Genomic DNA, 16,412 nt, shown 5'->3' with positions numbered 1-16,412 from the left:
TGTGCTAAAATGTTCAAAAAGTACTAATACACACACTGAAATAATTTAACCAAGTTGTATTTAGATAGATAGATAGATAGATAGATAGATAGATAGATAGATAGATAGATAGATAGATAGATAGATAGATAGATAGATAGATAGATAGATAGATAGATAGATAGATAGATAGATAAAAAAGGTATAATGTACCGTCTGTGGCAGAAACATTCAAATATTAGCCTTTAGTGGTCTGAGCCTATTTTGTCCGTTTTTCAGTCCTTTTGATTTTGTCTTTATATACTATATAAACAAATGTTTACTATACTCATGTTTGGTATCTTTTCTTCATCTATCTCATCTGTCCATTATTTTTTCACTTTAACCTACTATAAAAACATAAAAGGCCAGAAAACAAAAAAATATATAAAATCCGATTTGAAAAGTATATATAATTTATTGCATAAATAACACAAAGATGCTTAACAAACCTTTTTAAAGACTTAAAAAGTGAATATTGGTTCCAAATATTAGGGATATAAAATCAAAATTGTAATAAATGAAAACAATACTCAAATATTAAAGCATATCTTTACATAGGGTTTTTTCCTCTAAAAGTGCAGTAATCAAACACGGTTATCATGATAATTAGAATTTAAATGGTAATACTAACCGTCTGCAATTTTACCACGGTTTATCATTATACCGGTAATTGTTACATCCCTAGCACTTTAAAAATTAATCCTTTTTTTTTTTTTGGTTTTTATTGAACAATGAACAATTGAACAGTATATATACATAATAGTCTACATCAAAATAGGACCAAAAAAAATCACTTTTCACAATATATTTTACATTTTAAATATATAAACAAATGTAAGTAAAAATAAATAATAAAAAAAATAAAATAAAAAGCTCGATGTATAAAATAGTAATTATACAAATTAAGTAAGATTATATTCTTGACATAGTTTTTTCATTTTATTTGCTTTAGAGTTTATAATGTTCTTTAAATTGTCTAAATAATTGAAAAAAAGGCTTTAAAAACAATAATATTTGGATGCTGGTGTGCACATTTAGCGCAATGAATGTGAATTTTACTTTATAAATTCCTCCTGAGGGTCGTTTTTTTTTTGTATATTTGACACCTCAGGTATAGCAGGTTTCCCTCACGCGAACGCGCACACGCCGTTATCCTGTGAGTCCGCACGCACTGATTGGATCGTGCACGAGCGGGGCTGACACCCGAGCGGTCCGGTGTAAATCACTGCAATGGCAGAGGAGTAGGGGAGGGTGGAGGACACCGGCTACAGCCCTGCCTCCTCTCTGCATGTGAACACACCGCGGAGACACACGGCACTCAGCCTCAGCATCATCACAAGGGCAACAAAGGGACGCATGGTTCATCCAAGGCTTTAAACCAATACATGATTCATTGGGATCATTTCCTCTTACAGATCCACATTTCCTTCCATCTACCCCTCACTGCAAAGGTAAGACAGATTGCACCATAACACAAATAGCCATATGCTCTTCACCATTTTCCTGCTATTTGATTGGACTGTTTTACTGATAACCTTTTGAAATAAGATTTTATCTGGTTTAACACATGATGTTGTGTTAGTGACAGTAAATGCATGTGATTTTTATAAGCTATAAAGACTATAAAGATTCAGTTGAGTCACACCAGGAGCACAAAATGGGTGTGACATGTTACTTCATAATCTGTCTACTAGCAGCAGTAGCAACATGAGCACTATTACTACTATTAACAGCTAAACTGACTGGAATCCTACTCGTTCTGGTCTAAAGCTGAACACCTTATTCACACAGCTGATATCCGTCTTATATGATTTAGGGTGTGAAACCATTGCATGGCCATGGAGCTGGAGCACTTTGATGAGCGGGACAAGGCTCAGAGATACACCCGGCGGGGTTCAAGAGGGAATGGGCTTCCCAGTCCCACTCACAGCGCTCACTGTAGCCTGTACAGAACCAGGACACTGCAAGCACTGACCTCAGAAAAGAAGGCCAAGAAGATTCGCTTCTACCGCAATGGGGACCGCTACTTTAAGGGGATTGTGTATGCCATTTCTCAGGAGAGGTTTAGGTCTTTAGAGGCACTCCTAGCTGACCTCACACGATGTTTGTCAGATAATGTCAACTTGCCCCAAGGGGTGAGGACCATATACAGCATAGATGGGGTAACAAAGATCACCAGCATGGACCAGCTGGTGGAAGGTAAGCAAGTTTTGTAAAGGTGTTCCAGTATGTCTTTGCCTTTACTTATGTCTGTAAATCCACTGAATTAGACCAGCTACTGCAGATTTAAATAAACAAAATGCATGATCCCCTCAGTACAGTAAAGCTTGTTTCACACTATCATGTATTCTTTGCTTGTTATCTCTCAAGAGTGTTTCAGCTAATATTTGCAGGCAAATGGAAAACTAACATGTCTGGGATTTTCTGCAGGAGAGAGCTATGTTTGTGCATCCATAGAACCCTTCAAGAAGCTGGATTACACAAAGAATGTCAATCCCAATTGGTCAGTCGGTGCTAGAACTGCTGCGTCCACACGTGACCCATCGTCCCTGGGCAGTGCCAAGGCTGGATCCCCAGAAACAAGGGAGAACAAGGACTTCATAAAACCCAAACTGGTAACCATTATCCGCAGTGGGGTAAAGCCCCGGAAGGCCATACGGATCTTGCTAAACAAGAAGACCGCACACTCCTTTGAGCAAGTCATGACTGATGTCACAGATGCCATTAAGCTGGACAGTGGAGTCGTCAAGAGGCTATACACTGTCGATGGCAAGATGGTAGGTGTTTTCACTAACGTTTTTGTACAAATGCAGCATAAGTTTTTGACACAAAAGATCTCTAAACTACAAGACAGAATCTGAACTTATTTGACTTTCCTGCCTCTTGTCTATATGTGTTTATGTTCTTTGGCCTAGTGAGCAAGCACTAAACTTACTATTTGCCAGCTGAATAATGCACAGTCGCACATAGTTGTACAAAGTTCACATGAAACACTCAAAGTCGCAGGTTAAAATTCACTAATAAACAACTAAGTCTATGCTTATTTCACCCTAAATGCTGTAAGGTTGCAAGGAATCATAATTGTTTAAAGATAGTGATTCATTATGAACTGTTTTTGTAAGACAGTCAAATTCACATATACAAGCTCTTTGGTATGCTTCTTTAAAACTAAAGCACTGCAGCTCTTAGTGTTTGTGAGCTCAGGAAAAAAGCAGCTGGAGCCCAAAGTGCTTGACATGTGAGAGAGTGCAATTATTTGCCCTGCATCATTACATTAATTGACTAGATGGAAGTGAAGAGGGTAAGATGCTTTTGCTGGACTCAACTCAAGAAAATGGCATGACCTTTTGTGTATATGTGCACAGCATGGCTGACTTCATTACCTTGATGAATTAGTTAAAAAAAGAGCATTCTGCTGTTTGTTTCAATAGTCTCTCCATTCTCCCTCTATTAAATAGAGTCTGGGTATATATTTTTCAGCCAACACAACCATAGATCATCTAGGGTATCTAGGTGAATTTTAGGGTTATAGAAGAAAAATAACTTTGCTGCTGACAATAGTGAGCACATACTCCGTTATTCACTCACGTCTCTGAGAATTGCCTCCTTACCCAAAGCCCAACAGGCCCAAAGTCAACTGGGAATATTTGCTAAATGTATTATGAGAAGTAGGTTTCCAGGACTCTGTCTCATATTCCTACCAACAGTAGTGCACTATTAAATTGGTATCCACTTAGTGAGATTATAACACTCAAGAAATGGGATTTAGTAAGTTGTTTCCACAATAATGAACTGTCTTATGTTTAAAGATAGTGTTCTTTGTTTTATATACATTTGAATATAACTTTCTGAAAAGCCATTATTGATATGATTGTACTTCTGTGATTTTTATCATTCTAATTTTCCGAACACTGCACTCATAAATTACACTGATTAACATTCCTGTAGATGTTGCAGCATTTAAAGGATGTGGTTACTTTATCTGTGGGCTGGTGGAAAGTATGTGAATGACAACCGCACATAAAAATGCAAATTGGCTGCTCTGTTTAGCTAAATCTATTCATGAATAGTTGTGTTAACTTTATGATAGTATTCTTATCACCAAATATGAGTCGTCCCCCTCCTGCCCCCCCGGTGGTTTCTATGGTGACATGGTTCCCCGAGCTGGTTGCTAAGGAACAGCCTCTGCGGCAGAGCGGTGCAGTAGTGATGTCAGGACTGTAGGTGTAGTGTGAGAGGGCTCATAGATGCAGTGCTTGGTCTCAGCCTGATACACATGGCAGCAAGATGAAGCACATGTCTTCAGCTAGAATCCCAGGACGGGACAAAAAGCTGTTATATGTAGATGAACCAGATTTTCATACCAGTAAACAAATCTGCTATGTTAACCTCTCATTGGAAGTTGTTTAAGAGGAAACAAAAAAACATAATGTGGCAATAAATTAACACTGGATCAGAGATAGCGGTCCAGTCTCTAGGCGTCTTAAGCGTCAGAGCGGAAAATTAGAAAATTTCCCGCTGTAGCCTATATTTGTCAGTCATCTACTAATTGCCTAATATTACTGCATATTTAGCTGAATGTCATGTATTGTCTGCCTTCCCAGTAAATGCTTTGTAGTGCAATTCTGGGATTTATCCAGGCTTTTTGTCATGTTGTGACGGCAGATGGCCAAATAAGCACCCTTTGGCACCAAAGGGCCTGTTTTCATGGCTGTTTACCCTTTTGGTAAGTGACCTGCTTCTGCACTAAATGTGGGAACTTAATATGAAGTTTCCTTTCAGTTCTTTCAATTCAGTGAGCCCTCTAATATTTCTCAAAAACAGTTCTGTGAAAATGTTTACTTGAAAGTTGTATAAATAGTTGCAGCATTCTTTTTTTTAGTTTAAATTATAATACATACATTTTGCATGATATTCTCATAAAGATGTATGTGTCCCTTTTGACTGTACAACTAGTTATGCCTATGAGGTTTGTCTAATTGTCTGTCTCGGTTTATGTGGAGTTGTGATTCATAAATCTATTTGTGGATCTGCTTATAGGAGGTGGCTCAGCTTTTTGGCTGTGGTTCATATGCTGAGTCATGCTAATGGAGTTCTGCTATAAGAGTCAATATTAACTTGCCTAGATAGTTACCAGCTTCTCTATCAGACTCATATGACTTATTTATACTTTCATTATCAGCATTTAACCCTGTAAAGCCTGAACCATTAAATCAGTGACAGAAAATTCCAGTTTTTTGAAATTGGAGCCTGTATTGGTCCTTCTGAACAACCCCAAAAGTGTTTTTTCAAATATCAATTTCTATGTATGAGTTTCAATTTTGTATCATATTTGATATATCGGGTCTCAATGCTCAAATATTATTATTTTTGAACAAACAAAAACATAATATAACATAAACCTGTCTGACAAATTGATAATTCCTTTTCAAAATTGACAAAGTTCTGTCTCCCTCATTAATGACGATCTTGTAGTGTCACTAGAAAGGCCTGTGGTGAACGAATTCCTCCCCCCTGGTGGATCATCTGTGTATTGCATTTACCTAACTATATAAATCAGGTTTTCAATATCACACTGATGAGGTAGAGGGCTTCAAAACTCATGTATTAAAAAAGATACGTTTGGCGTTATAGGGTTAAGGTAGTAAGTACAAAGTATAGAGGCCATGTTAGGGAAACAGATTCTGCTGCCTCAGATCAAGAAAACATGCTGTGGCCCAGTGTGATCCTGTTAAGGTACCAGGATGTGCCATGAAGTAGAGTATTTGCATGACAGAGGAAATCTGAGTAGACTTGGCCTATGGCATTCCAATCCCCGCTGTATGATGGATATGGCTCTGCTCTGTAATTGTATTATGCACATCACTAACTTCTCTGTGTGTAGAAGTCAACACTTGCCGTTTAAACAGATGTCAGTGTTCACCCGAGGACAGTCTGGATTGACATCAGAGCACGAAAGCTTCATTTTCCACAGCAAAATTAAGTATCAGTAGATTCTGATACACAGCGTATTCATGCTTTGGAAATTTGATATAGAGGGGAAGTGGTTATGAGATTTACAGCGCCCACTGGCCTGACAGAAGACCCAAACTTATGTTTTCTATATTGTTTTGTTCATCTGATCTTTTTAATTTCCTGGTTTGGTGTATGTTCCCATAATGAATGTTTGTTGGTTTCTCCCTCTACCACATATTTGCCTAAAGCGCTCTGGCTCTTGGAGAATAAGGGATTCTTCATAAAATGATAATATTAGTTTCTGTTTGTTTATAGAGTCTAAGATGGAATAAATTGTATAAAAGGATGTCCTTTTCTCATTGTAGCTAAAGTGGAAAACAACGGATGAGGGGAGTAAGCAGTCTGTCTGGCTTTATTCTCACCTACTGCTGTGACTTGGCTGTTGAATGCTCAGCAGTGACTTGATCATTGTCCCTCTGAATTTGGAAAAAAACTCACTTTATTTTGTTCTGCAGAGACTTATTATGTTGCCTGAGCCATAGTAGAAGATACTATTTTCTATGTCTATATGTTTAGAATCTATAATCTAATTTCCATCCATCCTCTGAGCTGCTTTATCCTTGAGAGAGTTGCGGGTGGTGCTGGAGCCTATCCCAGCTACCTATGGGTGAAGGCGGGGTACACCCTGGATGTGTCGCCAGATGATTGCAAAGCCGACATATAGAGACAAACAAACAATCACTCTCACATTCACACCTATGGGCAATTTAGATTAATCAGTTAACCTATTAGTGCATATAATCTAATTGATATGACAAAATGATCATGATGTACAAAGTGTATCCTGTTAAAACACAAGCAAGCATTTTCATCAGCTCTAAGTAGAAGTTCTAAGGGATAAATATAGAAACCAATAAGACTAGGACAAGTGTTTGATTATGAGTTCTGGAAATGTGTGAGCAGTGTATTTTTATTTGTGCTTCAGATTTCTGTGTGTGTCTGTTCTTCAGTTCATAGTGCTGACTTGCACCTAATGGAGTAATTACTCATAACTGTCTTTTTAACAGCTGTAGGTAGGTAGCAGAACAGATCTGGCCTATTTTCTTTTTTCTTATGTAGCAGCTTTACACTGATTTTATGGACATGCTGCTTACTTTATAATCACCTACTGTTGGGAAGTCTTTTGAACACAAAAGAACACATTAGAGGTGCAACAACATTAGGATGCTGCAAATAACTGACCTTTCGTTTCTTATAAATCCAGTTAGTTCGTGCCAAATAATTGAAGTGTGCATAATCGGCAGTTCATGCAAAATGAACTGGAACAGTCTGAAAGTGAGGATGACTCATGGTGGTGCATTGTTTATTTTAAAGCAGAGATTCTTCCACTAGAGCTCCACCTGTCTGCTGGGAAACTGGTGATTGTGTTCCATAATGCAATCTATGTTCTTTTACATGAATCGAAATGGATAGTTAGTTTCTACAACATGCATCCCGCCCCATGTGTTTTCTTTTTTGGATTGTGTTTCAGAAGTAATGCTCGCGCTGGTGGAAATCACAGTTAAAGCCCTGGCGATCAATATTTACACAGGATGCTTCAGGACTGTGTGTGACTGTGGCTGAATGCGTGTGCTTGTTAGGGGGAGGGTAGCGTGATGGTGCTGCTGTGTCACTGAGCCAGCACGCAGTAGTAATCAATATGAAGCAGCATATTCATGATTGCCCTACTTACGCAGTTCTGTGAAGTTTGAGCCTTTCCATTCTTCTGTAGACAAAAACACAACACTTTCTCTCCTCTGACTAGTGTTTATAATGAAGCAAATTTGCCATATAGGTTATGATGGTGATGATGCTATTGAAAATGCTATTGTAACACTAGCTATCCACAGCCTCATTCATTTTTTTTTTTTTTTTTGTTTGTTTGCTCCCAGAATCTATGCCTTGCCTTTTGATGTTTTTTATTCTATGATAAGGAGGGGTTGACATGTAGTTTTTGACAGTTCCATTATTTGAACCCACGGCATCATATTGATAACATGTTCATATTATTCTATTGTCTGCACTTCGTAGAGGTCAGCGCTCACGATAGGATCTGACAGTGGATATTTAAAGTAGCCGTGTTTCCTTTATCATCTCAAACTCGACTGTGATTCTGTCTGGTTTCCTTGGCAACAGCTGTGCAGGTCTCCTCCCTCTGGGATCGCACTCTGTGGAGGATGGGTGGGTGTGTGTATGTATGTGTGTGTGTGTGTGTGTGGGGAGGGGGGGTTCAGACTGGGGAGTCTGTGCAGCAAAAGGCCTTATTAAGACCCCCCTCTGTGTTCAGTGTTTATTTTAGGATTTCGTGGCTGGATGATTTTTGGCTGTTGGGATGTGCTTCTGCTGCAGGTTACTGATAAACCAATCCCTTTTGTTTGATGGATCATTCAGCTTTTCACTGAAGAACAAAACAAAGCTAGAGTTGCACAGACTGTATTTCTTATGTAATTGTAGACATAATTTCTTTATTAACATGTGTCTGGCTTGAGGGTTGTCTTTTCTGTTTTCTTTGATTGAAAAATAATGGTTGTACAGTGAAAACTGGACTACAAGGAGATTGATAACACAACATTTAATAAATGGTTTGAGGGCAGAGTGGTTAACAGACTGTGGTGTTGTTCTAGTTTGGCCCCACTGCCCTGATTCATCCTGTTGTTAGGTTCCTGAAAGCTCCACAGTTCTTGAGAAGAACATAACAAGCTTAAACATTTGTAGTTAGTTTGTCATTTTTCAATAGGTGTTTTTTTTTTTCAGATTCCATCTATGCTTTTACTACAGTTATTAGCTCTGTTTTTATTCATGACTGCTAAACACAATAAATTATCTTAATCACTTAAAATCATTACATGTAGCTTGACCACAAATTCAAGCTAAGTCAACATATTATCTTTGTATCTAATATTATTATGAAACCACAGAGGTTTTGCTGAGTCTTCCCTTTGTAGAGGAAATGAAAACAGGATATCTGTTTTCTTGCACCATGCTTTAGTTGAGTACATCAGTATCCCTTTTGAGGAGAAGGTCAGGAGTCCATCAGCACACCTAATTTATTTATGACTGCATTCACCATGATGAGTCTGTATATTAATGAAAGGAGACGTATCAGCTCTGTTATCTTGTCAAACGTTAAATTTGTTCTGTTGAAGATGAAATATCTATAATGATCAAAGTTTATAATGCAGTGTTTACTGATACAATGAGATAAGATCCTACTTCTTAACCGTCACTGTTGCTATGTTTATAGATACTACTACTAGATCTGGTAAACTGTAGAAGCTTTGTGCTTTAGGATCCCTTCACAAATGCCTGGTGCTCATCAGCAGTTTTAACACAATGTAAGACAATAGTGGGCAGTCAATTTAGTATTTCATAAGGGAATTAACAATAATTATAGAGACCATTACATGAAACAAAAGGTTTAAAAGGAGCTTTTCTTGCCTTAGAAACATTTAAGAGGGATATAGTAATTTTATAATTCATATGATTTGAACTAATTAGTTGCATTAATTTTCCCTTTGTACTTTGGTCACTTAATATTTTGCAATTCTACTGTTTATGTTTATGCATTTGGCAGACGCTTTTTTCCAAAGCTACTGTGTCTGCTCCACTGCAGTTCTATAGTTTTACTCCAGTGATATTTTTGTAGATATATTTATTGGGAATATAAACATACAGTAAGCACAGAACCAACACATTCCATATTTCAGTTTTAAAATAAAAATAACACTAACTAGAGTAACACTACAACTCCAAACGGTTATTAATAAGAATCTTATATAAAGGATGTTCGGCCCTTTGCAGTAATATGACTAGTATTAACAATTTAATTTCCGGGAGGGGTTTTCTCGGGCATATTAGGGAATGTTTCCAGTAACTGACCTCTAATCCAATGTTTTATTTGTAGATACATAGTTAATTGTATTGTTAAGATAACTTTGCCATTGATAAATACTTTTTGTTAATTGTTTTTATACCTTTCCTGACCAAGCTTTGCAGAGTACTGTCAGAAATCACGCTTGAAATATTAGGATTGTGTATTTAAACATTAGAGATTGTGAGATTCCTGCTGTTCAACAAAGGTACAAAACTGTTTTTTGTAAACACAGAGTATCTGTTTTTGAGTCCATAATGGGTATAACTACTATAGGGGTTGATCCATTTCACATCACAAATTCTATGAATGGAACCAGGTCCACAGTGGGCAGAACTGAGAAGCTAGATAATAATTTGGAAGATTTTGCCCACCTTTACATTAGAGCTTGTAATATGATGAGCTTGACTCTTGTAGCCATAAAAAATGTGGTTATAGCTTTGTTAAAACCTAAAAAAAATACATAGGAACTTTCAAGGGGAAATAGCAAAAAAAAGTGTTGGTGATATTTTTGTCATGTAACTTTTGGACCATAAAAAAAAGAGTGAAAGATGCACAAAAGATTAACAATACCTACTTTAAACCTACTTTTAAAAACTTCAGCTCAGTGATATTAGTTATTTGGACTATTATATACATAAGTAGATGATTTCACAGACACAGAAATGTTAGTGATTCTCTTTCATGACTCACCAGTAGACGGGCAGCCTCCAACTTCAGTGTAGCAGACCTACACTTATCATGCTTTTTTGCTATTTTTATTGTTATGTCTCAGGTATTTCAGAACACCACAGCTGTCTTTGAAGTTAATATTATGTTTCTGTAGAGTTCTCATGGAACATCATGACAAGATACTTGACCAGTGATTTAGAACAGCATTGATTTGTGCTTGTAAGACAGGAGGTTTTCTGTGATGACTGACTTTTACATCCTGTTCCAGGTTACTTGCCTCCAGGACTTTTTCGGAGATGATGATATATTTCTTGCATGTGGCCCTGAGAAGTTTCGTTATCAGGATGACTTCAACTTGGATGAAAATGGTAATTACAGTTTATATTCCCAAGCTTAGTTTGCTCAGTGGACAAGGACTTGCAGTAACACTCTTAAGTATTATGTGTTATTTGCCCAGGCTTTGCAAAGCCTTTTACTTAGATACTGTAGGATATGTATACAGTCGTGGAAAAAATGATTAGACCACCCCTCGTTTTCTTCAATTTCTTGTTAATTTTGATGCCTAGTACAAGTAAAAATATACAAATATAATGATAACAACAAAAATAGCTCATAAGAGTTTAATTTCAGAGCTGATATCTATCCATTTTTCATGGTTTTCTTGATAATAATCAAATAAACTTAAGTTCTTACATCAATAGCTATGGCATTGTGCTGACAAAAACAGTGCTTTTAGGCATTCCATGTTTTCTTTTCTATCTGTTTTAGTCACACGATACACACAGGAGTTAATACTTGACTGCATAACCATTATTTTTGATGACTTTTGATGGTCTAATAATTTTTTCTGCAACTGTAGATATATATTTTCACCTCTGAGCCATTAAAAATATATATATTACATTTACCAAACTTGAAGAACATAAAAAAAAGAAAGCGAAAGACAACTAGTCAATAATGACATCTGTAGTGGTACTCATATGTTGACACCCAAATGTAATTCTATATGTTTTAGACGTATGTGATGCACTTTATTAAAAAGTATGGACAATGAGAACAAAACAGCACATTGTCTGTTTACAAAGAGCTACTTAGAGGACCCACAGAGTCAAAGTGAACTGATGAGATTCTTATGGTTGTATTTTACTCCATCTCTACAGAATGTAGGGTGTCCAAGTCTGCATCCTACGGCCGGCTCCCCACCGTGCACGGTCGCTCTTCTCCCAGAGGTAGTGGGATGTCCCGCCGCAGCAAGTCTCCCTCATCTGCTGGTTCAGGTAAAACTTTGTGACGTAAAATATTTATTGCTGAAAAGATAAATGCAGTACTTCTGGGTAGCGTATATGAAGTTTATGCATATACCAGAGAGGAATATTGGTCCGCAAACCATATCTCATTTCTGGGGAAGTATTCACATAAGCCTTTTTTGGCTTCTATCCTCTCCTGCACAATGATGCTACTTATTTTAATGTTTTTTTTTTGTTTTGTTTTTTCTCTTACTGTTTATGATGTGCAAATAAATAAAATAAAATCAAAAATAAAAACCTGCAAGCTGTACAGGAGGTAGAAGATGAGGAAGAAATTCATACATTATTTATTCATACAAATTATTTTACGCATTTTACCGCAGCAGAATGAAAGGCAATATAATATAATGCTATTGATGGTATATATAAATGTATTAGTTATAAATATATGTCATGTGCTTTTTTTTAATGCACATTATATTGTATATTATACATATCAGCAAATGCATAAATTGACACAGGATGTATACTGAAAATGTAATATTTTTTATTATCTTGTCTTTAAAGCTAATGGAACTGCAGGCAGTCAACTGTCTACCCCCAGGTCTGGGAAGTCTCCAAGCCCTTCTCCAACTAGTCCAGCTAGCCTCCGAAGACGCCAGGTATTGGAAAATCGGTGTTCCCATGAATACACAAATAAAGCCCTGAAAAGGTCATTTTAATGATGCCATACACTATAGCAAATAGCATCACAGAGGAACCTTAGCAGATGTTTGTGTTTGATGTGAGTAACAGCTTATATTGAACCTGTTTCTGACTTTTTTTGTACTGTACATTTATGGGTTTATTAATATTTCATGGACAAAGTATCATATATTGTATACTGCTACAGTAGTTTTTCATTATAATATGGTGAGGACAAGCAGGTTCAGAGGTGGCATAACACTCAAGTCTGGGGTGAAATCCAATTATCAGTAATATCCTCATTAATTAATCATAAATCTGGCTGGGGTTGGTATTGTAGCTGTGTTAGAGGATATTATTTTTCCTCGTTCTGTCTTTGAACCACAAGCCAGTCTGTACATACCGAAAAAGGTTAGTTTTGCCATTTGCAAGGTCTGATTTATTTCTGTCTTATCTTTTACTGCATACTCATACTGACAGGGAGCACCAGCGGGCTTTGTGTGAAATAGCAGAAATGACATTTTTATAACCTTTGTTTTACAAACTCTGCCTTTGCTGAACTTTGTGGCAGACAGAGCTTCATCGTTTCTTTTTTTCCAGGGATCTCAACACAGCGGTTCATCTCTGTCTTTGGCTTCTACAAAGGTATGCAGCTCAATGGATGAAGGAGACGGACCTGGCAGTGAAGGTACACCGTGTTTATTCTCTGAGCTTACATCACATTAAGTTTGTAAGTTACTGCTGACAGCTGCTCAACATTAATCACAAATATTTTATTGCTGCACAGCTGAGCCCATGGACGAACACCCATCAGTTCCTCCCTCCATAGCAGAGAGGTACAAAGTGGGGCGGACTTTAGGGGATGGAAACTTTGCAGTGGTCCGTGAATGTATAGAAAGATCTACTGCAAGAGAATACGCTCTGAAGATCATAAGCAAAGATAAATGCAGAGGAAAGGTGAGATGTGAAATTATCTCCACAAATGCTAACAAATACTGGGGATGTGTATCGACTTGATTTATTTTTAGTTCTCAGTTTGAGTTTCTGTTTCAAGCAGCAGATGGTGCTATATCCTCATAGGCTAAAATGGCCTGATTTTCTCTTTTTTTTTTTTTTCCTTGACAAAATCACCAACAGATGGACATTTTTTTTATTAAGGATGATAATAATGATCACAGCTGTCTTTGAAAAAATGCTGAAACATTTCTAAAGCTAAATATTGTGTTTCAGTATCAGATTTTTTTTTCTTTTAATTCCCCCAGGAGCATATGATCCAGAGTGAAGTGTCAATCCTTCGACGAGTGAAACATCCCAACATTGTGCTGTTAATTGAGGAAATGGACACTTACAATGAGCTCTATCTTGTAATGGAGTTGGTTAAGGTACTACAGTTCATATTCGTAGACACTTCTAAATAGGTCATATCAAGATTTCATTTCATCGTGTGTTTTTTTATGATTTGTGTTCACTTTAATGATACATTGTGTTCTGTGCAGAATTTTAGATTACACGTTTGCTTGTTAAAAATTAAAGCACACATGTAAACCCGCCAAAAACTAGGAGCTGAAATTCTTTTGAAATCCCAACTATTCTTTGTCCAGGGAGGTGATCTTTTTGACGCCATCACGTCTTCCAACAAATACACTGAGCGAGATGCCAGCTGTATGCTGTTCAATTTGGCAAGTGCCATCAAGTACCTGCACAGTCTAAATATTGTTCACAGAGACATAAAACCTGAGAACCTGTTGGTAAGTGTGACTTCACAAACCTTCTGTTCTGGCAGAGAGCAGATTTACAGTACACTGCGGTAGCTTCCTGTTCTCATTTCTGTTCTACATTTGATCAACTAATGAAAAGCATGTATTAAACTGTAGTGAATTAAATGCATACAGTTAATTACATACATAACCTGGTAAAGATTGTATTCGTTCTGGAGTAGTATTTTAATTTTTTTGACACTGTATTTGCACATAGAACTCATTAATTAAAATAAATGCATCTTTTTACCTGCTCTTTTCTAATTTCCTTATTTACAAAATGCACAGGTTTATGAACACCAAGATGGCAGTAAATCTCTGAAGTTAGGAGACTTTGGCTTGGCTACCGTCGTCAATGGTCCTCTGTATGCTGTATGTGGCACACCTACTTATGTAGCACCAGAAATCGTTGCTGAGAAAGGGTGAGTCATAAAAGTTGCATTATCTAACTATTCAACGTGATATCATGACTTACATAAAAATACTCTCCACTTTTAAATGGCGTGTTATCTGTACGCATTACAAGCTTTTCACATGTATGTTCACGCCGTATCAAATACCACACGATTAGCGGTTAGGTTTAGGGTTAGAGTTAGATTAGGGTTACTGTCAGGGTTAGGTTAGGTTAGGTTTAGGGTTAGGTTCAGGGTTAGGGTTAGAGTTAGATTAGGGTTAGGTTTTGAGTTAGGGTTAGGTTTAGGGTAAGGTTAAGGCTAGGATTAGGGTTAGGGTTAATGTAAGGGTTAGGGTATGGGTTAGGGTTAGTGTTTGGTTCAGGGTAAGGGTAAGGGCTAGGGTTATGGCTAGGGTTAGGGCTAGGCTTAGGGTTATGGCTAGGGTTAGGGTTATGGCTAGGGTAAGGGCAAGGGTTAGGATAGGGTAGGGTAAGAGCAAGGGTAAGGGTTAGGATTACGGCTAGGGTTAGGGTTTTGGCAAGGGTTAGGGCTAAGGTTAGGGTTAGGCTTAAGGTTATGGCTAGGGTTAGGGCTAGAGTTAGGGTTAGGGTTATGGATAGGGTTATGGCTAGGATTAGGGCTAGAGTTAGGGTTATGGCAAGGCTTAGGGCAAGGGTTAGGTTTAGGGTAAGAGCTAGAGTTAGGGTTATGGCTAGGGTTAGGATTAGGGTTGTGGGTAGGGTTAGGGCTAGAGTTAGGGTTAGGGCTATGGTTAGGGTAAGAAATAGAGTTAGGGTTATGGCGAGGGTTAGGATTAGGGTTATGGCTAGGGATAGGTTTATGGCAAGGGTTAGGGCTAGGGTTAGGGTTATGGCTACGGTTAGGGTTATGGCTAGGGTTAGGGTTATGGCTAGTGTAAGACTTAGGGCTAGGGTTAGGGTTATGGTTAGGATTAGGGTTATGGCTAGTGTTAGGGTTATGGCTAGGGTTAGGGCAAGGGTTAGGGTTATGGCAAGGGTTAGGGTTATGGCTAGGGTTATGGCTAGTGCTAGGGTTAGGGCTAGGATTAGGGTTAGGGCTGTGGTTTGGGTTATGGCTAGGGTTAGGGCTGTGGTTTGGGTTATGGCTAGGGTTAGGGTTAGGATTAGGGCTAGGGTTAGGGTTAGGCTTAAGGTTATGGCTAGGGTTAGGGCAAGGATTAGGGTTAGGGCTGTGGTTAGGGTTATGGCTAGGGTTGGGGTTATGTCTAGGGTTAGGGTTATGGCTAGTGTTAGGATTAGGGCTAGGGTTAGGGTTAGGGTTATGGCTAGGGTTATGGTTAGGGCAAGGGTTAGGGTTATGGCAAGAGTTAGGGTTATGGCAAGGGTAAGGGTTAGCATTAGGGTTAGGGTTATGGCTAGGGTTAAGGTTATGGCTAGGGTTATGACAAGGGCTAGGGTTAGGGCGAGGGTAAGGGCTAGGATTAGGGTTAGGGCAGTGGTTAGGGTTATGACTAGGGTTAGGGTTATGGCTAGGGTGATGGTTAGGGTTAGGGCTAGGGTTAGGGTTTTGCTAGGGTTAGGCTTAAGGTTATGGCTAGGGTTAGGGCTAGGATTAGGGTTAGGGCTGTGGTTAGGGTTATGGCTAGGGTTAGGGTTATGGCTAGGGTTAGGATTAGGGCTAGGGTTAGGGTTATGGCTAGGGTTATGGTTAGGGTTAGGGCTAGGGTTAGGGTTATGGCAAGAGTTAGGGTTATGACTAGGGTTAGGGTTAGAACTAGGGTTAGGGTTAT

General features: G+C 38.1%; 1 protein-coding gene across 1 annotated transcript in view; it reads left to right on the top strand.

Annotated features, from left to right (window-relative positions):
- The first annotated feature begins 1,252 nt into the window (after positions 1 to 1,252).
- dclk1b (doublecortin-like kinase 1b) overlaps positions 1,253 to 16,412 on the top strand; it is a 27,560-nt gene continuing 12,400 nt past the window's right edge. The window contains exons 1-11 of the mRNA XM_030151799.1: positions 1,253 to 1,472; positions 1,839 to 2,220; positions 2,452 to 2,798; positions 10,827 to 10,926; positions 11,719 to 11,835; positions 12,373 to 12,467; positions 13,090 to 13,177; positions 13,277 to 13,446; positions 13,752 to 13,871; positions 14,091 to 14,237; positions 14,535 to 14,668. Coding sequence (XP_030007659.1) covers positions 1,854 to 2,220; positions 2,452 to 2,798; positions 10,827 to 10,926; positions 11,719 to 11,835; positions 12,373 to 12,467; positions 13,090 to 13,177; positions 13,277 to 13,446; positions 13,752 to 13,871; positions 14,091 to 14,237; positions 14,535 to 14,668 — 1,685 coding nt within the window. The 5' untranslated portion in view covers positions 1,253 to 1,472; positions 1,839 to 1,853. The remainder of the gene's footprint in view (positions 1,473 to 1,838; positions 2,221 to 2,451; positions 2,799 to 10,826; positions 10,927 to 11,718; positions 11,836 to 12,372; positions 12,468 to 13,089; positions 13,178 to 13,276; positions 13,447 to 13,751; positions 13,872 to 14,090; positions 14,238 to 14,534; positions 14,669 to 16,412) is intronic.

Source organism: Sphaeramia orbicularis, chromosome 13 (assembly GCF_902148855.1).
Source record: "Sphaeramia orbicularis chromosome 13, fSphaOr1.1, whole genome shotgun sequence".
NCBI classification, from domain to species: domain Eukaryota; kingdom Metazoa; phylum Chordata; class Actinopteri; order Kurtiformes; family Apogonidae; genus Sphaeramia; species Sphaeramia orbicularis.
The sequence above is the reverse complement of the archived record's forward strand: the minus strand, read 5'-3'. Positions and strand labels throughout refer to the sequence as shown.